At 39.9% G+C, this 20,937-nt stretch overlaps 1 protein-coding gene across 2 annotated transcripts in view; it reads right to left on the reverse strand.

Annotated features, from left to right (window-relative positions):
- The window catches only part of RAI14 (retinoic acid induced 14), a 121,218-nt gene that overhangs the window by 17,150 nt on the left and 83,131 nt on the right, over positions 1 to 20,937 (reverse strand). The window contains exons 3-11 of one of the 2 annotated variants that reach the window (XM_049767676.1): positions 20,518 to 20,606; positions 14,251 to 14,315; positions 9,070 to 9,127; positions 6,928 to 6,998; positions 4,544 to 4,650; positions 3,343 to 3,521; positions 3,051 to 3,079; positions 1,316 to 1,402; positions 117 to 203 (exon numbers count right to left, since the gene is read on the reverse strand). In XM_049767676.1, coding sequence (XP_049623633.1) covers positions 117 to 203; positions 1,316 to 1,402; positions 3,051 to 3,079; positions 3,343 to 3,521; positions 4,544 to 4,650; positions 6,928 to 6,998; positions 9,070 to 9,127; positions 14,251 to 14,315; positions 20,518 to 20,606 — 772 coding nt within the window. The remainder of the gene's footprint in view (positions 1 to 116; positions 204 to 1,315; positions 1,403 to 3,050; positions 3,080 to 3,342; positions 3,522 to 4,543; positions 4,651 to 6,927; positions 6,999 to 9,069; positions 9,128 to 14,250; positions 14,316 to 20,517; positions 20,607 to 20,937) is intronic. The other variant, XM_049767677.1, reaches the window with a different exon arrangement.

Raw genomic sequence — 20,937 nt, forward strand, 5'->3', positions numbered from 1 at the left:
TGAAGAAAGTCTTTAAATCAATCACTGAGAGGCATACTCTGTTTTACCTCGTGTTTAAAACTAAAATCAAATCTACTACTAAATTCAATAACAAAATTAAAGACCAAAGAAAATACCTTGAAGGGTGGTTCAGTAAAAAATATGGATTCCTTTCCCGACAGTGGTGTGGAAGTAATTGATCTGGGGGAAGACACATCACTTAACTGAAAACAAAACAAAACAAAAATAAAAACAAAAAAAAAACAAGTTTAAAACCAATGATAAGAAAAAGATCTTCAAAGTCACTTCTCCAATGACAAAGAACTACCTACTGAACAGAAGCAAATAAACATAATTAGTTATTGCTAACTTATGTTAAGTCAGGGGTAACACTGTCAAGGCACTGCTACCTCCAAAACATTTATAAGTTTGCAGAGTAGAAACTAAACATATTTTCTTCTATTAAAAGTCTGCAGAGTAGAAACTAAACATATTTTCTTCTATTTTTATAGGAAACCGTTTTAAAACTTAGAACTTTTGACGCAGATTGGAAATATTATTGGCGAATGATAAAATACTAAAATGACTTATCAGATGAGAAAATCCTGGCCTGTGACTATTTCCATAACCTTGCCTGGTTTTTATTTTGCATTTCATAGACACCCAAGCTTTAAATCTATGCAGTAATCACTAAAAGCTGAGAAATAAGAGTTTCTCTTCATATTAATTAACCTTCAATGTCCTAGGAAAGCATACTTTAATACTTAAGAAACAAAATAAAGTTAAATTTCATCTCACCAGCAACCTATTTTCCAATCCTTTATTAGGGTTTTAATATGACGAATGTAAATATGGATTAAGTATATTACCATAAAGAAAAACTTTCTGAAATTGTCTTTAGGGTGTTTAAAAAGATATTTAAAACCTGAGCACTGCTAGCTGTGGTCCCAAACCAAACCAAAACACAAAAATTACCTAATTAGAGCTTGTCCAGGGGTGCTTGCTTTGCTTGCATCAAGCCCTGATTCTATGCCCAGAAGTACTAGAGGTCCCCCCAAGAATGGCCAGGAGTAATGAGCACAGAACTAGGAGCAGATCTGGAATGCTGCCTCTCCCCCACAGATGCTGATTAACTTTTCAGATGTGAAATAAGAATCGATATTATTTCCATGCCAACAACCAAAATCCATCATACTATTATTTGTAACAAAATCACTAACGAGAATCTTAAATGTGCTTTTAAGTCTAAATTTCAAAAAAATTCTTTTAGTCAAAATACAAAATTATGGCTCTTTTGTTGTATGTCTGTTCACTATTGTTTTGCTATTGTTTTTACCTGGGTAGGACTGAGAGGAGGTGGTGGAGCTCTGCGTTTTTTTGGAGTTCCACTTCTTTCTGAGCTTATTTTAGAGACTTGGTCATGCTGAAAGTTTCACAGTTCAAAGAATGGAGGTGGGTTAGTTAGGTTAGTATAGTCTGAGCAAATAGCTTCATCAAACAAATGAGAAAAACCTCAACAGTTCATGCATTGCTTAATTGATCAAGATCTGAAATCTGCTACCAACATAAAAATAAGTTATATGCATGCTCCAAATTTTCTTCCAGCAGCCCGTGTTTTAATAACAAGAACATAAAACAATATAAGATAAAACCAGATTAAGTTGATGTGGAGAACTGGGAAAGTAAGGGGATTAAGAGGTGCTGACAACCACTTAGAACTCAAACAACATTCACAGTCTAATTTCTAAGTTCATGCCAAGCAGTGGTTATTTCCCCAACTTTGCATTATTTCCTTTCTTTAAAAATATAAAGCCATGGAAGAGGGGAACACAGAGTATTATCTCTGAATGTTATAGATAAATAACACAAATTAGTAAAATTGTTTTTAAATTGAGTATTTGTTGTTTGTGTTGTTTGTGTTAACATTTTTCAAGAATTTTGATGTATGGAATTTTGATAAATGGAACAGTGAACATATATCATGGTTGTAAAGAATATTTTTCTTGGGGCTGGTGAGGTGGCGCCAGAGGTAAGGTGTCTGCCTTGCAAGCGCTAGCCAAGGAAGGACCGCGGCTCGATCCCCCGGCATCCCATATGGTCCCCCCAAGCCAGAGGCAATTTCTGAGCGCTTAGCCAGGAGTAACCCCTGAACACCAAATGGGTGTGGCCTGAAAAACAAAACAACAACAACAAAAAAACAACAACAACAAAAAAAAAAACCCAAAAAAGAATATTTTTCTCTCTGGAGAAATTGGTGCAGAAATGTACACTGGTGTATAAATGGATGTTGGAATATTGTATAACTGAAACTTAAAATCACAAGCAACTTTGTAACTGTGTATCTCATAGTGCTTCAATTAAAAAATTAAAAAAGAATACAACAAAATAACAAGGCAATTCCTTTTATAGGAATTTCAATTCCTATCTATGTAGGATTAATAACATTTCAGAAAATTCTCAATTAAAATAAGATGTAAAGTTAAATCTTATTTATTTTTTTTGTTTTTGGGTCACACCCGGCAGTGCTCAGGGGTTACTCCTGGCTTTAAGTTCAGAAATCACTCCTGGCACACTCGGGGGACCATATGGGATGCCGGGATTCGAACCAATGACCTTCTGCATGAAAAGCAAATGCCTTTCCTCCATGCTATCTCTCCAGCTCCAGGAAAGTTAAATCATATTTCCATCAAATATATAACACTTCATGGATGTAGCTGTATAATGCATGTATAATGTAGCTGTATAATGTAACTGTATATATACAAATGATATATGTACTTAAATTATTGCTTTTTAAAAGCAGATCTTTAAACCACACTTTACACCAATAGAAAATATTAGTACATTTCAGAAAAAGATGCATATATGAGTAGGTTTAAAATCACATGCTTTTGAAATAGAGTAAATCGCTAAATAATAATTTAATACCTAAAATTCAAAAATTTTATTCCTTACTATTTCCAACACAGCATCTATCACTTTCCTAGCAGACTAACAGTGTTTCAATCAGAAAATTTTCAAAATAAAACAAAGAAAAAATAAATCTCTTGCCCTCCCCCAAAGATAAATACCTGCTTTGGTTTTGTTGGTGTCTTTAAATCTATAGAAAAGAAAGTAGAGAAAGAAAGTGTAAAAACTATAATGACTCACATACATTCTTATATCACTTTAGTTGCGGGAACATACACAAACATGCATATATACACGTATGTACACATGCACTCACATACATATTTAACACTTCATTTTTCTTCAAGAATGTTAAAAAATAATAAAAAAATCATATTGCACAAATTCCTTCATCCTTTGGGGAAAATGGAGTGGATAAACTTAAACCAACAATGGCTGTTTTCTTTTACATACCAGCATCCTGAGAGATTTTTGATAATAGAAGGCTTTGAATTCCTGCATTCTCTGAGAGTCTAGAATAATGTAAGGCATTGTGTCCAAGAGAGTCTATGAGGGTTAGGTCTGCACCCTTTTTAATTAAGGCGTCCACAATGTGAGCATTGCCAATTTCACAAGCCAGCATAAGAGCCGTTCTGAGGAGAAAAGGGGAGACCAAATTAGTACTAGTGAAATATGAAAACTCTTTCCTGGTAAATCATTCCATTTACCTTCAAAAGAAGAAAAGATTAAGTGTCATTAAACCTGTATTACACTTACACTTCTAGGATATTCAAAATGGAATGTCATCAGATAAAATTAGATAGTCACTTTTGAACACTTTAGATGAAATAAAAACATTAAACCAAATTAGGTCCAATAACAAAGGCATAATCTCCTAAATATCTTGGAAATACAATGAAATTTAATACAACCAGCACAAATCATGTTCTTCACTTTGAGACTTTTAAAGTGTTTATCCATTACTAAAATTATTTTTTAAAAGCAACAAATATAACTATCTTTTATTTATTTATTTTTTTTGGTGGTTTTTGGGTCACACCCGGCAGTGCTCAGGGTTTTTTCCTGGCTCCGTGCTCAGAAATTGCTCCTGGCAGGCACAGGGGACCATATGGGACGCCGGGATTCGAATCGATGACCTTCTGCATGAAAGGTAAACGCCTTACCTCCATGCAATCTCTCCGGCCCCAAATATAACTATCTTGATGAAAATTAGAAATAGCTTCTTCAACTTTAGCATTTAATAATCTCATCACAGATTCTGTCAGCAATAAAGTACCCAGGGTTTGAAGGAAAGTTTTAAAAATCAAAATAGATTCTTCAATATCAAAAAATGCAAACAATTAAAAAAATTTAAGGAATAAGGTAGTACAAGGGTTAAGGCACTTGTCTTGTATGCAGTTGATCCTGATTCACACTCTGGTTTTGCATATAACTCCCCAGCAAAGCCGGGAATGCCCTAATGATAGAAACCAGAAGTAGCCTCAGTATGCCAAGTATGAACCAAAAAGTTCCTCACCCGCCCCCCAAAAAAACCCCAAACCTGGAAATAAATAAAAGGCTTTCTGTAAAACTGATTCAAAATATATTAGTGATCATTTGAAAAACACTTGGAATGTGGACGTCACTGAAATAATGATTCGTAAATCTGTGGTACCTTCCATTCTTATCCCTAGAATTGACATCTGCTCCATGATCCAGGAGAAACCAACAGACCTCGCTATGGCCATTCTGTACAGCAAGAAGCAGTGGTATATTTCCATCCTAGGAGACAAATTCAGATTCAGGCTTTAAGACAGGCACAAAATGCCTGAATTATAATGATCCCCATTCTTACTGTCTTTCTCAAGAACCAAAATATCTTTATTTGTTTAGAGAAAATGATAGGAGGGGAGAGAAAAAAAGAAATATGTGTTCAAGAGAAACACTGGCTTCTCCAGACATTCCTGAGTTCTTCTGTTGGTGTTATGTTTGACCTGCCACAAAAATCTGCCTCAAGAGGCTCCCAGGACATCTTAGTACAACTCTTCTTAGGGAATTTCACCAACTTTTTCTGAGGAACCTCGTTTTCCTCAGCTCTTGTTACCTTGCTTATTATTACTCAGTCTGGTGATAATATATAAGTGAGTTAATACAAATATTAGAGGCTCAAACAAGTGTACCATATTTATTGAAGGAAGTATGATTTTTGAGAAATAAAGGACTCATTCCTGTTGATATCTGTAGGTCTATGACCTATACATATCCTGCCATTCCCTTCTTACAAAGTACATTCTTCCAGGGCCGGAGCTAGAGGTAAGGTATCTGCCTTGCAAGCGCTAGCCTAGACGGACCGCGGTTCCATCCTCTGGTGTCCCATATGGTCCTGCCAAGCCAGGAGCAATTTCTGAGCGCATAGCCAGGAGTAATTCCTGACTGTCAAATGGGTGTGCCTCCCCCCAAAAACAAAGTAACATTCTTCCACATCATTCTAGATATCAATGCAAACATAAATAAAAGGCTTTCTGTAAAACTGATTCAAAATATATTAGTGATCATTTGAATCTCAGCTTTCCTTATGGTCCCCCGTGCTTGCCAGGGGTGATTTCTGAGCACAGAGCCAGGAGTAACCCCTGAGCACCACTAGGTGTGACCCAAAAACAAAAAAAACAAAAATAACAAAAAAAGAAAGAAAGAAAAATCTAAAATATATTTTCTGGAAAGTTATACTTCTTATATTTATTTATTGACAAAAGTTTAAAAATATTATTCAATCAGGATCTTAAATCACATTCCATATTTTCACACCAAAAGGGAAATACTATAAAGTACTAGCTATAAAATACTAACACTTAGGGAGTGTGAGTCTATTATAAGTGCTAAACACTCACTGCACAATAACCTCATCAAGTATAAGTGTATGTATGTCGATTTCCATAATCCAACAAAAATTTATCACTGTAGATTTACATAATTTGTTTATAGACTAGCAAAGTAAATATGGTCTATCTAGTAGTTGTCTTTAACTTGTATAAAACCTGACAGGAGTACTTCAGGTAAAACAAGGAGAGGGCTAGAGAGAGCATAGCAGGTAAGGCTCATACCTTGCATACAGTCAACCTTGGTTTGATTTTTAGCAGCACATAGGTTATTTGAACATTTCTAGGAATGATTGCTGAGCAGACCTAAGAGTGAACCATGAGTACTGCTGGGTGTGTCCTCCATCAAAAGGGCAAGACTAATGTGAGAGATACCCTAATAGGCTCAATAGGTTGAATGCATGCTTTTCATACAGGAGGACCTGGGTTTGATCTCTCTTAGCACTCCCAAGAGAGGCCCAAACACTAAGTTGAAAGTACCACCGGGTACTCCTGGATGCCTGAACACTAGTGGGTGATCCAAAAATGCAATAAATGGACTGATGGAAGAGGGAGGGTAAGAAGTAGGTAGGGAGGAAGGGAGGGAAGGAGGGAGGGAGGGAAGAAGAGAGGGAGGGAGGAAGAAAGGGAGGGAGGAAGAGAGGGAGGGAGAGAAGAAGGAAAGGAGGGAGGGAAGAAGGAAGGAAGGGGAGGGAGGGAAGGGAAGGAGGGAATAAGGAAGGACGAAGGGAGGGTGGGAGGGAAGGATGAAGGGAAGGAGGGAGGGAGAGAAGGGAGGGAAGGGAAGGAGGGAGGAAGGGAGGAAGGGGATAAGGGAAGTAGGGAGGGAGGAAGGAAGGGAGGGAGGAAGAAAGGGAGGGAGAAAGGGAAGGAGGAAGGAAAGAAGGTAGATGGGAGATGACATGTATATTCTTCAAAATAAGTATACATTATAGGCAGCACATACTACAGAAGTATGTGGTGATAGTTTAGCAGAGAGCAGTAACAAATCCATAGCTTCTTGGTCTTTTGGCTAAGAATTAAGTGTAACAATAGTTCAGTCCATTTTGCAGATCTAAATTGAAAAGCAATTTTACCACTACTTAGGTCTCTAAAGATTTAGTGACCCTTGAAAGTAGCCCCTAGTAATCTTAAACCGATGTCAGTCTTCCACTTCTCATGCCACTGCATACCCACTACTTACCAAGTCCTTGAGGTTGATGGGGCTTTTATGCTCACAGAGAACCTGCACTGCTTGAAGACAGCCCTGCACCGCTGAAGGGAGGAAAGAGGAACACAATAGCAGGTCACAGAGCTGTTTTCACATCACAACATAGCAATACCTCAGTAAGAAAACTACCTCCTGGTTGGCCCTTCTGCATTATTTCAGTCTAATTATACCATAGATTTGGTGTTAAGAAGCTTGAGTTTGAGACATGTAAAGGTGCTGCTTAATTTCAGGAGAATCAGCGCTGTTACTGTTAAGCCCACATTTATTTTAGCCTCTATCTATCTATCTATCTATCTATCTATCTATCTATCTATCTATCTATCTATCTATCTATCTATCTATCTATCATCTATATCTATCTATCTTTGGTTTTTGGGTCACACCCGGCAGCGCTCAGGGGTTACTCCTAAAGGTGCTGCTTAATTTCAGGAGAATCAGCGCTGTTATTGTTAAGCCCACATTTATTTTAGCCTCTATCTATCTATCTATCTATCTATCTATCTATCTATCTATCTATCTATCTATCTGGAGAATCAGCGCTATTACTGTTAAGCCCACATTTATTTTAGCCTCTATCTATCTATCTATCTATCTATCTATCTATCTATCTATCTATCTATCTATCTATCTATCTATCTATCTGGAGAATCAGCGCTGTTACTGTTAAGCCCACATTTATTTTAGCCTCTATCTATCTATCTATCTATCTATCTATCTATCTATCTATCTATCTATCTATCTATCTATCTATCATCTATATCTATCTATCTTTGGTTTTTGGGTCACACCCCAGCACTCAGGGGTTACTCCTGGCTGGGCTCTACGCTCAAAAATCGCTCTTGGCAGGCTAGGGAGACCATATGGGATGCCGGGATTTGAACCATAGTCCTTCTGCATGCAAGGCAAATGCCCTACCTCCATGCTATCTCTCCGGCCCCATATTTCAGCTTTTTATATGACCAGGTTTTTCAACAACTAGCCTGAAATTTAAAAAATTGAATAGTCTACAAATCCTGTGCCCAATGTCTTGGTACATGTGAAGTATTACAGTAAAACAAAACATTGATAAATAAAACAGCTTGGTGTTCCTTTGGATTTTCAAATCACAAATTGGAATCACAACTTACTTGTAGTCTACAAATGCTTATGACTATCTCTTCATTTGTTCCTTTGGATTTTCAAATCACAAATTGGAATCACAACTTACTTGTAGTCTACAAATGCTTATGACTATCTCTTCATTTAAACAAGAACCTTACATTAAAGTATAATAACCATGGTAATTTTTACTGGTTGTTGGGCAGGGAACTGATGAAAAGGATTGGTGATTTGATTCCTAGACCAAAATCTATAAATTTTGGGAAATAATTAGAAAGGAGATGTTGAGGAGTGAGGTTAGTTAACAGTGCAAGGAATAACATGCCAAATTAATGGATTGAATGAAAAAAGTCAGAGTTAACATATCAAATTTTATTTATTTTAAGGCCACACCAAGCTATGCCCAGGGCTTATTCCTAACACCTGACCACTGTACTATCTCTCCAGCCCCACATTATTTTATTATTAATATTATTATTTTTATTAATTTTATTATTATTATTTTTTTTTTTGGTTTTTGGGCCGCACCTGCTTGACGCTCAGGGGTTACTCCTGGCTATGCGCTCAGAAATCGCTCCTGGCTTGGGGGGACCATATGGGATGCTGGGGGATCGAACCGCGGTCCGTCCTATGCTAGCGCTTGCAAGGCAGACACCTTACCTCTAGCGCCACCTTCCCGGCCCCTAATTTTATTATTTTTAAAGGCCCCAAATTTATTATTTTATTGATTGGAGCTCTAGGATCTACAACACCGTTGATTATGGTTTCTCAGCATATTATTTCAAAAAGTAACACTAAGAAAAAAGAATAATGGGGCCGGAGCAATAGCACAGAGGTAGAGCATTTGCCTTGCATGAGGCTGATCCAGGATGAATCTGGGTTCAATCCCCAGAGTCTGAAATGGTCCCCAGAGCCAGGAGCAATTTCTGTGCACATGGCCAGGTGTAACCCCCGAGTGTCACTGGGTATACTCCCCCCCCAAAAAAAAAAAGAATGAAATAAGAGAACAGACATTACCTGCATAATGTAAAGCTGTTTTCCCAGAGCTGTCAATACTCTCGACTGAACATTTTGACTACAAGACAAATTAATGCATGTTATGAGAACTCAGTTTTTTTATTCCTCAACTTGCTGCCAGGGATGATGTAACTGAATAGATAGGTCATGGTCATGAATGACCTTGTGCTGTTCTCCTAGATCTCTATCTCAGGAGAGGAGGGCTTGTTTTCAAGTCATCAGGGCAACCTACTCCACTGCTCTGGCCATCCCCTCCATTCCTTTCCATCAATATTGCCCCTGCATCATTATCCCCAGTAGCTAACAAACCAGTTCTTGGGTTGCTCATGTTGATGGCACCTTTTCCCCATTTCCTATCTAATTCTCTATACCCCCTTTCTCTGAAAAATTATCCTACACTGTCCATTTCTCCTCATTTCTCTTTCACTCTTGAGCCCCCCCCCCCCCCCCACACACACACAATGGAGTGTTGCCTTCAATATACCAAGGAAATAGTCTGAGTCTAGGTTGTCAGCAACTTCACATTTCCAAAGACTAAAATTATTTCTGTTCTGTTTCACCAACCTATCACTAACTGTCTGCTGCTATCTCTAATATTCATGCTCTCTCAGCTCCTACAGCCCAGGTAGGCTGGGCCTCATCTGAACTCTTCCTTCTCTTCTGCCCACTCCTCTCCTTTACCCCACAGAAAAAGCAGAGCCACCCATATGGGCCCTCAATTCTCTCCCTCCAGAATCTTATCCACATCCATAGCTAAAAGTGAACAACTTCCTATGTATTTTATCATACCCATAACAATAGAAGTGTGTTTTAGCTAATCCATATTTAACATTGTACAAAAAACTGTTTAAAGTCTCCTAATAACCTTCATTTGATATTATTTTCAGGGAACTGGATCCCCACAAAGTCAATGATTTGCTCAGATCACAAAGTAAATATAAGACTCTGGTTTCTGACCCAGACAGGCTGCACTAGAGCCTGAGTTCTTGTCTCAACATCACAGACATCATCTCTGTGAGGCAGGATCAATAGTTCCCAGCCCTGGTCACTTTTCCTGCTTCATAAGTACCTAAAACATGAATAAAACCTCTGCATTCCCCTGGTGACCTGGCCTGACACCCACCCACACCTCAAGTTTTCCTTGTCAATAGTGCCTCATCCCGCAGCCATTAAGCCAGAAGCCATGAGGTCATTTCTGATGTCCCTTCCTCCTCTTGCATTTAACCTTCTACTACATCCTGTGGGTTCTAGGTTTTCAAAAATCTTTTCTTTTCGACCACCTCATTGAGACCAGAACTTTCTTGCCTGGCAGCTGAAAGTGCCTATGTAGATTTTGCAGGTTCTGCCTTTCCATCCTTTCCTTGCAAGAATTCTAAATAGTTCCTTTTGCCTTCCTAAACAGTTCCTCTTGCCTCAAAAGCCCTTTGCTTCACAGCTCCATGAAAAACTCTGATGAACGACAACAAGGCCTACATCAGGGTCCTGACTTCTCTGCCTCAACCCTTTGCCTCAGGTCCACTCATTAGTTCTTTCCTTCCTTGTGACTTGCTATTCAAACTGCTTTCTAAGTCTTTTCCTAGGCTTTTTGCACAGTGAGTTCTCATTTAAATATCAGGTCCTCCACCAGGCCTTCCCTGAACAGTCACTTCTCATTGGTATCCCCGAGTTTCCTTAGTTGTGCAACAAGTAACAGGTGCTTGTGTGTTTGTTCCACGTGTACAAGTCACACCAAGACCAGATTGTTAGGGAACTCTTATCTTCAATGCCCAATTCAGTGCATGGAAGCAACATGGGATAAGAAAAAGCTTGGAGGAGTAGTGACTACAGGAGGTGCAGGTCTGGGAAAGATTATAGATTGGGGTTATATCCCAGAAAACAAGAAGAGAGGTGAGGCAGTGACCACAGGCACAGACCCTGAGGAAAACAACCCCCTGGAGACATAAATGACTCAAGCTTTAGCAAAATATCCAGATAATTTACATGGTGGGGGAGGCAAGAGCAGGTAATGCATAAGAATGGAAATAATTCCTTTCTGTCTTTCAGTGCTGAGTAGAATGAAGAGCTAGGCACGACTTCATATGCTCTGGCCTCATTTTAGAAAAGCACAAGGAACCAGTTAAAAGCTTCAAAGATCCTGGAGAAAAAAACCAACCTATTTGCATAGTCAGATATAAAATTACATTAGAGGCTAGAATATCTGGTCTTGCCCCATGAGGATTTCCAGCTTGTCAGGTTCATTCTTCCTTAAAATCAGAGTCAGATGCAAAGTCTGGATCACCACACCAGAACAGGAATGGAGATTTAAGACACAAATACCGTATTTTCCGGCATATAAGACGACTCTATTTTTTTTTGTTTGTTTTTGTTTTTTTTTGTTTTGGGGCCAAACCCGTTTGACGTCCAGGGGTTACTCCTGGCTATGAGCTCAGAAATTGCTCCTGGCTTGGGGGTACCATATGGGACACCGGATGATTGAACCGCGGTCGGTCCTATGCTAGCGCTTGCAAGGCAGATACCTTACCTCTAGCGCCACCTTCCCGGCCCCAAGAGGACTTTTGAAACAAACAAACAAACAAAAAAAGTCAACTGAAAATGCGGGGGTCGTCTTATACGCCAAGTATATCCCGAAAAATGTTTCAATATGCCGCTAAAACAAACAGACAAACAAACAAAAAAATAAGGCCACAGAGTTTCCAAATCTCTTTCTTGGGGGCTCCCAAACAGTACTCAGGAGATCTGGGGGCCACTTCTGGCAAAAACAGCTAATCGTGTTGGTGGTTCAGTGCTAGGGTCCGATGATGGGGTGTTGTTTGGTTCATGTAGTGGGGAGATTAACTGACGCCACCAGGGAATTGCCAGAAGAGGTGCCTATGATAAGGGACCAATCACTGCAAGGCTGCTCGGACCGCCTCTCTAACTCAGCCAATCCAAGCAGGCTTTTTATGCATGCAAATATGACAATGTTCTGGACCTGAATCTACACTGTAAAAAGCCTGCTCAGATCGGCCAGAGTCAGAGAGGAAGTCTATTACAGTAGAACCTTTGAACCTTTGTTGTGATTGGCTCACTGTGGTACATACAGTTGCAGCACAGGAACATTCTGTCTGATACAGCAAATAGAGGCCTAAACCTATGTTTTAACTGCAAAATTAGGGGATCGTCTTATACGCCAGAAAAAACGGTAGGTTTTTTGAGAAAGAGGAGAGAGCTGGAAGGCAGTATAATTGACTAAATCAAAAAATTTCACTTATCTAGAGTGGTCAGTCCCAGAAGAGGCAAGGAAGAAAAGATCCACTTTGATTAGGAAAAGGGTTCAAAGGGCTGAAATGCATGTGGGAACACTGAGTTTGGGAAAAGAAAAGAAAAGAAAAGAAAAGAAAAGAAAAGAAAAGAAAAGAAAAGAAAAGAAAAGAAAAGAAAAGGAAGGAGAGGGAGGGAGGGGAGGGAGGGGAGGGAAAGGGAGGGAAGGAAAGGGGAGGGGAGGGGAGGGAAAGGGAGGGAAGGGAAGGTAAGGGGAGGGGAGGGGAGGAGAGGAAAGGGAAGGTAAGGGGGGAGGGAGGGGAGGGGAGGGGAGGAGAGAAAGGGAAGGTAAGGGGAGGGGAGGGGAGGAGAGGAAAGGGAAGGTAAGGGAGTGGAGGGGAGGAGAGGAAAGGGAAGGAAAGGGAAGGGGAGGGGAGGGGAGGGGGCGAGGGGAGGGGAGGGGAGGGGAGGGAAGGGGAGGGAAGAGAAAGGAAAGAGAAAGAAAGAAAAAAGGAAGGAAGGAAAGGAGGAGGGAAGGAAGGAAGGAAGGAAGGAAGGAAGGAAGGAAGGAAGGAAGGAAGGAAGGAAGGAAGAAGGAAGGGGTTTTAATTTCTCTTTAGGGAGAAACATCATAAAAATAAAAACAACCATTATCTCACAGATGGAGATGTATATTTTTCTTGAATTGCACTTCAAAGATCTCTTATGCATTCCTGGCTTTGGTTGTGATTTGCATCATGTAATGCAAGACAAGAAGCTGTGTGGCCAACCGAACAGGACAAGCTGAAAAATGTGACCACGTCACTGCCATTAGAACTGCAAAGTCAAATGAAAGCAAGATGCTGGGCTCATACTGTGCATTCAGGCTGAGAGCAGCTAGTATTCAAAACATGTGTTTTACTGTGCTCTATTGTTCCTGAAAGCAGCCAGCATACAATCTAACTGGCTACTGCTGGACAGAAAAGTGTGGGTACTCTTTGGATATTCATTAAATAACCATCTTTAAGATTCACAGAAGTCATCACCTTCGGCAATCATTACAGCCTTCCTGCCACAGTTATTAAATCAGGGAGTTGGCATAAAGTTAGAAAGAAGAATGAAAGTATGAACTGAAGAAAAACTAAGAATTCAAAGCTCATCATGTTACATACAAAGGAAATCAGGATCAAAAATTGACTTCTCCATTCTAACTGGTGATTGAAGGAGAGTTCTAGGATACGGGATATCCAACAGCATGTAACAAACAACATTTCTGTTTGTTTGTTTTTAACTATTTAAAGGACAAAAGCCTTGCAGAAGAAAAGATGCTGAAAAAAGGAGAGAGAAAGTCTGCGCCAGAAAGACTTTAGAAATAGCAATTAGAATCTTTTTCCCCACCAGGGAAGATTTCTTGGCAATCAGAAAAATGAAGGTCGGGGCCAAGGAAGCAGCTCAACAGATTGAGTACTCACTCCAAATTTGGGAGTTAGAGACTTGATTTCTGGCACAGCCTGGTCTGAGTACTGAGCCAGGAGTAGTGTTGAGCATCGCCAGGAATGGCCTCCAAACCAAAGTAAGTAAGTTAAAAAAAAATAAGGAAGAGAGCTGAAGCAATATTACAGCAGGGTAGGGCATTTGCTTGCACATGGGCTGACTGGATTTCCCTGAATTATCCAGGAGTGACCCCTAAATTCAGAGGCAGGACTAAGCCCTGAGTACTACTTCAAGAAAAAAAAGACATAATTAAGCTTATCATTAAGCTTATTAAGCTTAGAGACAGTGGTGAAATGTGGGGAGAGAGACAGAAAGACAGAGAGATACAGGGAGAGAGACAGAGAGAAATACAAGATGTAGAGAGAAATAGAGAGATATGAGAGTAAGTGTAGTATAGTAGGAAGGAAGGAAAGGAGAGTGATGAGAATGAAGGGGCACATTTATCATGTTAAGCTGCTGCTCTTTTACCTGAAGGAGCTTCTTGATGCATTCATGGTGGCTGTTCTTGGCAGCGAGGTGCAAAGCACTGTGTCCTAAATGGATTAAGAAAAACAGGAGGGGGAGTGGTCACACCTTTAAAATCTAATTCTTATCTCTGTAATGAAGACAACTATGAGGAAACAAACTGCTCCCCAACAAAGGTAGAATTGTTTCTTGAAGGAGTAAGTCCTGGGTTTCTTATCTGGAATGGTCAGTGTGACAGAAGTGGGGGAGAACCCCAAACACCCTGCAAACTGGATGGCATTCAGAGCCCCAAGAACTGGTCTCTTAGGAATAGCTCTGGACTAGATGCTTACACAGAACTCAAAGAGGTTCCATGGAAGCTGTGCTAGGAGCCTTCACAGGGATGCCAGAGCCCAGATCTACCACAGGCCAGGATCTACCTACATCTACCATAAGTAGGTACAAAGAGCAGCCCTAACCCACATGTCAGGCCTGCCCTCTCCCCTCCCATTCCCTCTCCTCAGCTGTGATCCAGCCCTAAGCAGAAATGACCTGAACTTCTCAAAATAGTCAAAGTTCTTATGAAAAGAGCTACACAAGCAACTACATATCAGGTTTTTAAAAATAATATCTTTATTTAACACTGTGATTACAAACATGATTGTAGTTGAGTTTTAGTCATAAAAAAGAACACCCCCCTTCACCAGTGCAACATTCTCACCACCAATGCCCCCAATCTCCCTCCTCCCCCTACCCCGCCTGTATTCGAGATATCACCATATCAGATATTTCTGAAATTCATTTCTGAACGTTTACTTCATAGAATGTTTCATAACCCAGTTCATCTGTAAAAATCCTATCTTCCCCCAAATTACTATTTATTTCTCCTATCACAGGAACCACTTTCGGTGGTGTTGGGTATAGCAGCCTTCCTGTGTGGGGAAAGGAACTGAGAGCCTGGCATATGCATGCACTCTGCCACTTAACCCAACTTTGTAAATGCTGCCATTTTCCAAAGCATTTAACTAAGGAAATTTCATATAGTTGCCTCTACTTGGGAGATATGATTCAAGCAAGGTGTCTCAGTATCAATGCTCTGGGTATTTTCAGATAACCTGAGGGTCTGTATGGGTTTATGTGCAGCTCTGACTTCTACCCACTAGATGCCCCTTTGGGATAGTCAGAAAGATGACCAGATATTGTCAGATAATACTTGAAGGAAAAAAAGCCATTATTACCTTATTGAGAATCACCATTTTTATATTAGTTGTCCAATTTTAAAATACTATTTTATTTCTTTTTTTCTCAGTGACTCTAGACTCCTTAAACTAATTGGAAATCTATTAAATAGTTGAGCCTCCTATGGCTGGAAAAATACCATTAAAGGGATTTAGGTCCCTGGTGACCTGCATATAAGCATGCCGAAGGTCCAAAGATCAGATTCCTTCTTTTCTGAGATCAGATGTATTGAGAGAATTTAAGTGCACACAAGGGGTGGGGAATCCTGGGGGGCTGGAACATGACTTATAGTCATTCATCTTTCTACCTCCTTCTGAGCAGGATCACATGAGAGATTAGGAAAGAAGGTCCTGAAAATACGAGGATAAAGATCTTTGCTGGCTCTTTCTCCTGTTCCTACCTGAGACCCTCTTGCTCCAACATAACACGGAGATAGGACCTTGGAATTCAGTGACATCAGGCCCTGGTAGTCTAACCAGATCCTCCAACTATCACTTATATCAGTGTTTTTGAGGACAACAATATTCTGAGTTTTATACAGATGTTTCACAGATGATATTCTAGAATCCATTCTAATTATTGTTTCTGATATACATGACTGCTTTAACTCTATGCTGTGGACAAAAAATGGTCAAAAGCAGGTATGCCCGTGGAAAAGACAGTTTTCCAAAGATGAGAAGTTAAGGAGACTTAAGCAACTCATAAAATATATAACAAGTTTTTGCTTCATTTCAAGTGTCCCAGTCAAACTTGAAATAAGTGCTGCTTTTCTAGAGAAAGAAAATCTTGTTACTCTCTGGCACTGAGATGTGCTTTCTTACATTTTCATTTTAAAAAAGTTTTTAAATGGAAATGATGCATCATTCCCTAAGAAAGAGAGATTTCTCTTAATGTGACTATTAAAACAAAATTCTTTCTTCAAATGCAAATTATTATATTAATGACAAGGCTTTGCTGTTAATGAGACAGTTGCCTAAATTTGGTCCCACTTGGTTGTGTATCTATCTGGAGTATCAGGAAACAGATTCTCTACAGGCAGTAACAGGGCCACCCTAGTCCAAGAGCATTCCAAAAGAACTCAGCCTATAAGCAAAGACCTGTGCTATTTATAAGTCAAGACTGAAGGGATTTACAGGTGGTTTAATCCTTTTATTAAAATAAGAGTCTGAGAACAATGGTCTAGCCATTATAATACCTTCCCCTAAATTACCTCAGACTAAAACCATTATTCAATTCATTTAGATCACTGGAAAAATACAAAAGAATTAAAGAATAGAGAAATTATTAACGGGATTAGTAACATTTTGAGTGCATGTAAAAATTTTACATGGCTGAAATCATAGGACACAAAGACATAGCTAACAAATACTCAAATACCTGAAATGACTGTATTATGAGCAATTTTTTAAACTGCAGTATTTAAGTAAGTTTAAAAATTAAAAAAATATAGATAAAGATAAAATGAAATGATACCTAGGTAGGTTAAAACTATTTAAACTATTTTCTGGGGCTGGAAAGACAGCACAAGAGCAGAATGGTTTGCCTTGCATGCAGCCAATCCAGGACAGAGGGTGAGTCCCGGCATCCCCTAAGGTCCCTGGTGCCTGCCAGGAGTGATTTCTGAGCACAGAGCCAGGAATAATCTCTGAGTGTCACTGGGTGTGACCCAAAAACCAAAACAAACAAAAAAAAAATCCAGTGCTGAGGACTAGAAAGATAGTACAGGGATTATGGCTCTTGCCTTTATATAACTAACCCTAGTTAGATACCCAGCATGGCATATGGTACCCTGAAAACCACTAGGGGTGATCTCTATGAACATAGCCAGGGATAAGCCCTGAGCACCCATGTGCATACCATTGTCCTTCAGAAAAATTAATGCAGGCACACACATGCTGCCTGCCTACATGGTGCCTGAGCAAATAATCCCTGCATCTACCCTCTTCAGATATGGATTTTAGTGCTTTCATACTTTCACTCCAAGATGTGTATGGGGCTCTCTGCCTTTGGAAGAGTCCAAGCACTCTCTTCAGTGTATCTCTTTCCTACCCCCCTCTACCCCTCTCTTGCCTCCCTTTTTTCAGAATCTCTTTTTTAAAAAAAAAACAAAACAAAAAACAACAACAACAGTGCTGAGGCTAGGGAGATGGTTCAACAGTCTGAACTCATGCTTTACATGCAGAATCCCAGGATTAATCCCCAGCACCTCATGGATCCCTGAGACCACGGTAGGAATAGGACCTGACCATGAGCAAATACGGCTCTCAAAACAAAACAGAAAAATTAGAGCTTAGGGTCAAAAACAACACTCAACAGGCTGAGTAGAGGCAAGGTTCAATCTCTGGTATAACATGACTAGTTTCTGAGCACCTTCAAGTATGCCCTACACCCCCCCACCAAATAGTGATAAGTCAATATTTAAAAATAAAAGCATATATCTGATTGTCCCTAAATTTATATAGCACTAAGATACACTTTCTAGTAGCAAGGGGGTAGGGGCAGAACCTACAGGAAAGGCAGTCATTGCGTTTTTCTAGTTTGTCGTGGTAGGAAGAAGTGGAGAAGTGTTGGTTTAGATAACACAATAGATATCTCTGCATACTTTTCCTGAGCCAGCTTTTTCCCTCTTTTGTTCTGGGTACTCTTTATGTGCTTTCAAGAAATCATGAGAAGGCAGTGCCTCATTGAGACAATCGTAAAACAAAAAGCCAAGGACCAGAGTGCTGACCTCATGGCTAAAATTAGTAGGCGAAAGGAAAGTGTCTGGCAGTTCAGAGACATTGTCAACTCAAGGAATGTTTGGACAAGGTTCTCAGGCTACGAGTACTATGAATTTTACTAATTGCACTCAGCATTGGAAAAATAAATGTACTGGAGTTCCCACAGGCCAAGACTGAGAAATAAGGTCCACCCATCCTTAAGCTTTCTTATCTCTCCTCCAGCTGTTTCTGCCTCCTCCAGAGTCCCTTGTGTTGGGTAGCAGGTCTGCTGCTGGTGATGGAAGTTGACAATGGTGGTGAAACTGATGAAATATTATATGCCTAAATTGCAGCTATCTGCTTGTGAGTTAGACCTTTGATAAACCAATTGAGTGTTTAAAATAAAATTGCTTCTTAGAACAGAAATACATAAATGTGATATGATTGTTAACAGGTACTTTCAGTTTTTTTGTTTTGTTTTGTTTTGTTTGTTTGTTTTTTGGTTTTTGGGTCACACCCGGCAGCACTCAGGGGTTACTCCTGGCTCTATGCTCAGAAGTCACTCCTGGCAGGCTAGGGAGACCATATAGTATGCTGGGATCCGCATGCAAGGCAAAAGCCTTAACTCCATGCTATCTCTCCGGCCCCTACTTTCAGTTTTGACTAGGTTTTTTTAAGACATTAAAGATAGGACTCCATACATATAAATGAATAAAACACCAGGTAAGGGGCCGGAGAGATAGCATGGAGGTAGGGCATTTGCCTTACATCCAAAAGGACGGTGATTCGAATCCCGGAATCCCATAACGTCCCCTGTGCCTGCCAGGGGTGATTTCTGAGCATAGAGCTAGGAGTAACCCCTGAGTGCTACCGGGTATAACCCAAAAAGCAAAAACCAAAACAAAACAAAAAGGAAACACCAGGTAAGACTGAAGTATTGGCCTTTAATTTTAAATATCTAGCTTATTCTTAATAAAACCTTGTCAATAAAAAAACAAACATAGCTATCAATAACTTAGTAAATCATAATTCTTTAACTAAATGACAATAGAAAGTTAAAAGGGAAAATTTCTAAATTAATGAAAATCCAAGATAAAGACTGTTTCCTATTCCAATAAAGACTAGTCTATTTAGTGATAAAGATTTTGAAGTACAATAGAGAAAGGAAAAGCTGCAATATTTGTTTAGATCCTTTGGTCTTTCCAATAGGTTAGATTCCTGGACTGGAGACTCTAGACATCTTTCCCATAGAAAACAGACTCCATAAAGTCTTATCTTTTCCCAAGGATAAGACTATGGGTTAGACTAGTGCGGGAATCAGGCACATCAGCTCTGCATATTTCATATACACTCAACAGAGAGTCAGTCCCTATGCCACGTGGGTGTAGGTCCGGAGGCCCCTCCCATGAGCACCACCAGCTCTAGTCCACAAAAATCCTGAGTACTGTGAGGTGCGACCCTCAGAGCCCTCGAAGCACCATCTCTTCTGGCCCTTGCATTAAACTTCCAATCCAGCTGACTGAGAAAAATGAGAAGGCTGCACTGTTTTCCTAGTTCACTTGCCTTTTCAATATTTGTCTCCAACTGTCTTCACATCAGTCACCCAGGGAGCCTCCCCTTCTCTCACCTCCAAATACCAGTTGGCTGTCAACCTTCAGACAATGGAATGTGTCTCAGAGGAAACAGTCTCACTACATATGTATGTAGGATGGTGTGGGAGCACAGCGGGGATTATTTGTTACTATTTATTCCTTCCTCCATTCCCTCTTCTTCCCTTCTACTTCCCAGGTAAGCCTTTCCTTTCTCCTTCTTCCTTCCTTCCTTCCTTCTTCCTTCCTTCCTTCCTTCCTTCCTTCCTTCCTTCCTTCCTTCCTTCCTTCCTTCCTTCCTTCCTTCATTCCTTCCCTCTTCCTGTTCCCATGTGACTCAAATGCACTGAAGCACAGTTAGAGTCAAGAAGCATAGGTGACTGGTCCAGAGAAGGACCAGGACTCTGACTCCAGACCTCATCTCAAACAGCTGATGAAGTGAGCTCTAAAATCCTAAATCCCATCATCTCATGCCATGAATCATTATAATAAAATTAGGGAATATAAACTTGGTCTACAGATATAATTTTAGGAAGCAAAATACTGGAGAGAGATAAACAGTCTCTAGCTAATTAATCACTAAGAACGTGCAAAGAAGCTTGTAACAAATGAAGAAACAATGTCAGCCAGGACACCGGGGGACATTCTCTTTACTTCCTGAGGCTTATCTACAGATCACAATGTTTTTACAATGACCATGTGGCTCCTTGGTGATATACATACACTCTAGTGCTGATCTGTTGACATCATTAAAAACCACATACCGGCTGTGTCCTGGGCTGTCACATCCACGCCATGTGCGATCATGACCCGAAGGCATTCCACATGTCCTTTTGTAGCCGCAAGATGGAAACTGGAAAAGAGGTAACACAATTTCCTTAAGATTTCCACTCTTTATAGTTTCTTTTCCACATCTTCTGCCTCTGTGTATATACCTTATTACTTGAGATCCATAAGCACTCAGCAAGTGCCAACCTCATTCTAAAAATGAGGAAACAAGAGGACATTTGATCATGACACTTTTAATCAAATACTAAAAGCAGGAGCTAGATCTTAGATCTTCCAAGCCAGAGATAGGGTTGGAAAAAAAACATTTAAGAATCAACTACATTCCTTGTGCCTTAAAGAAACAACAGTCAGGGCTAGAGAGATAGGACAGGGGTAAGGTATTTGCTTTGTAAACA

This window comes from Suncus etruscus, chromosome 2, assembly GCF_024139225.1.
Source record: "Suncus etruscus isolate mSunEtr1 chromosome 2, mSunEtr1.pri.cur, whole genome shotgun sequence".
Classification (NCBI taxonomy): Eukaryota; Metazoa; Chordata; class Mammalia; order Eulipotyphla; family Soricidae; genus Suncus; species Suncus etruscus.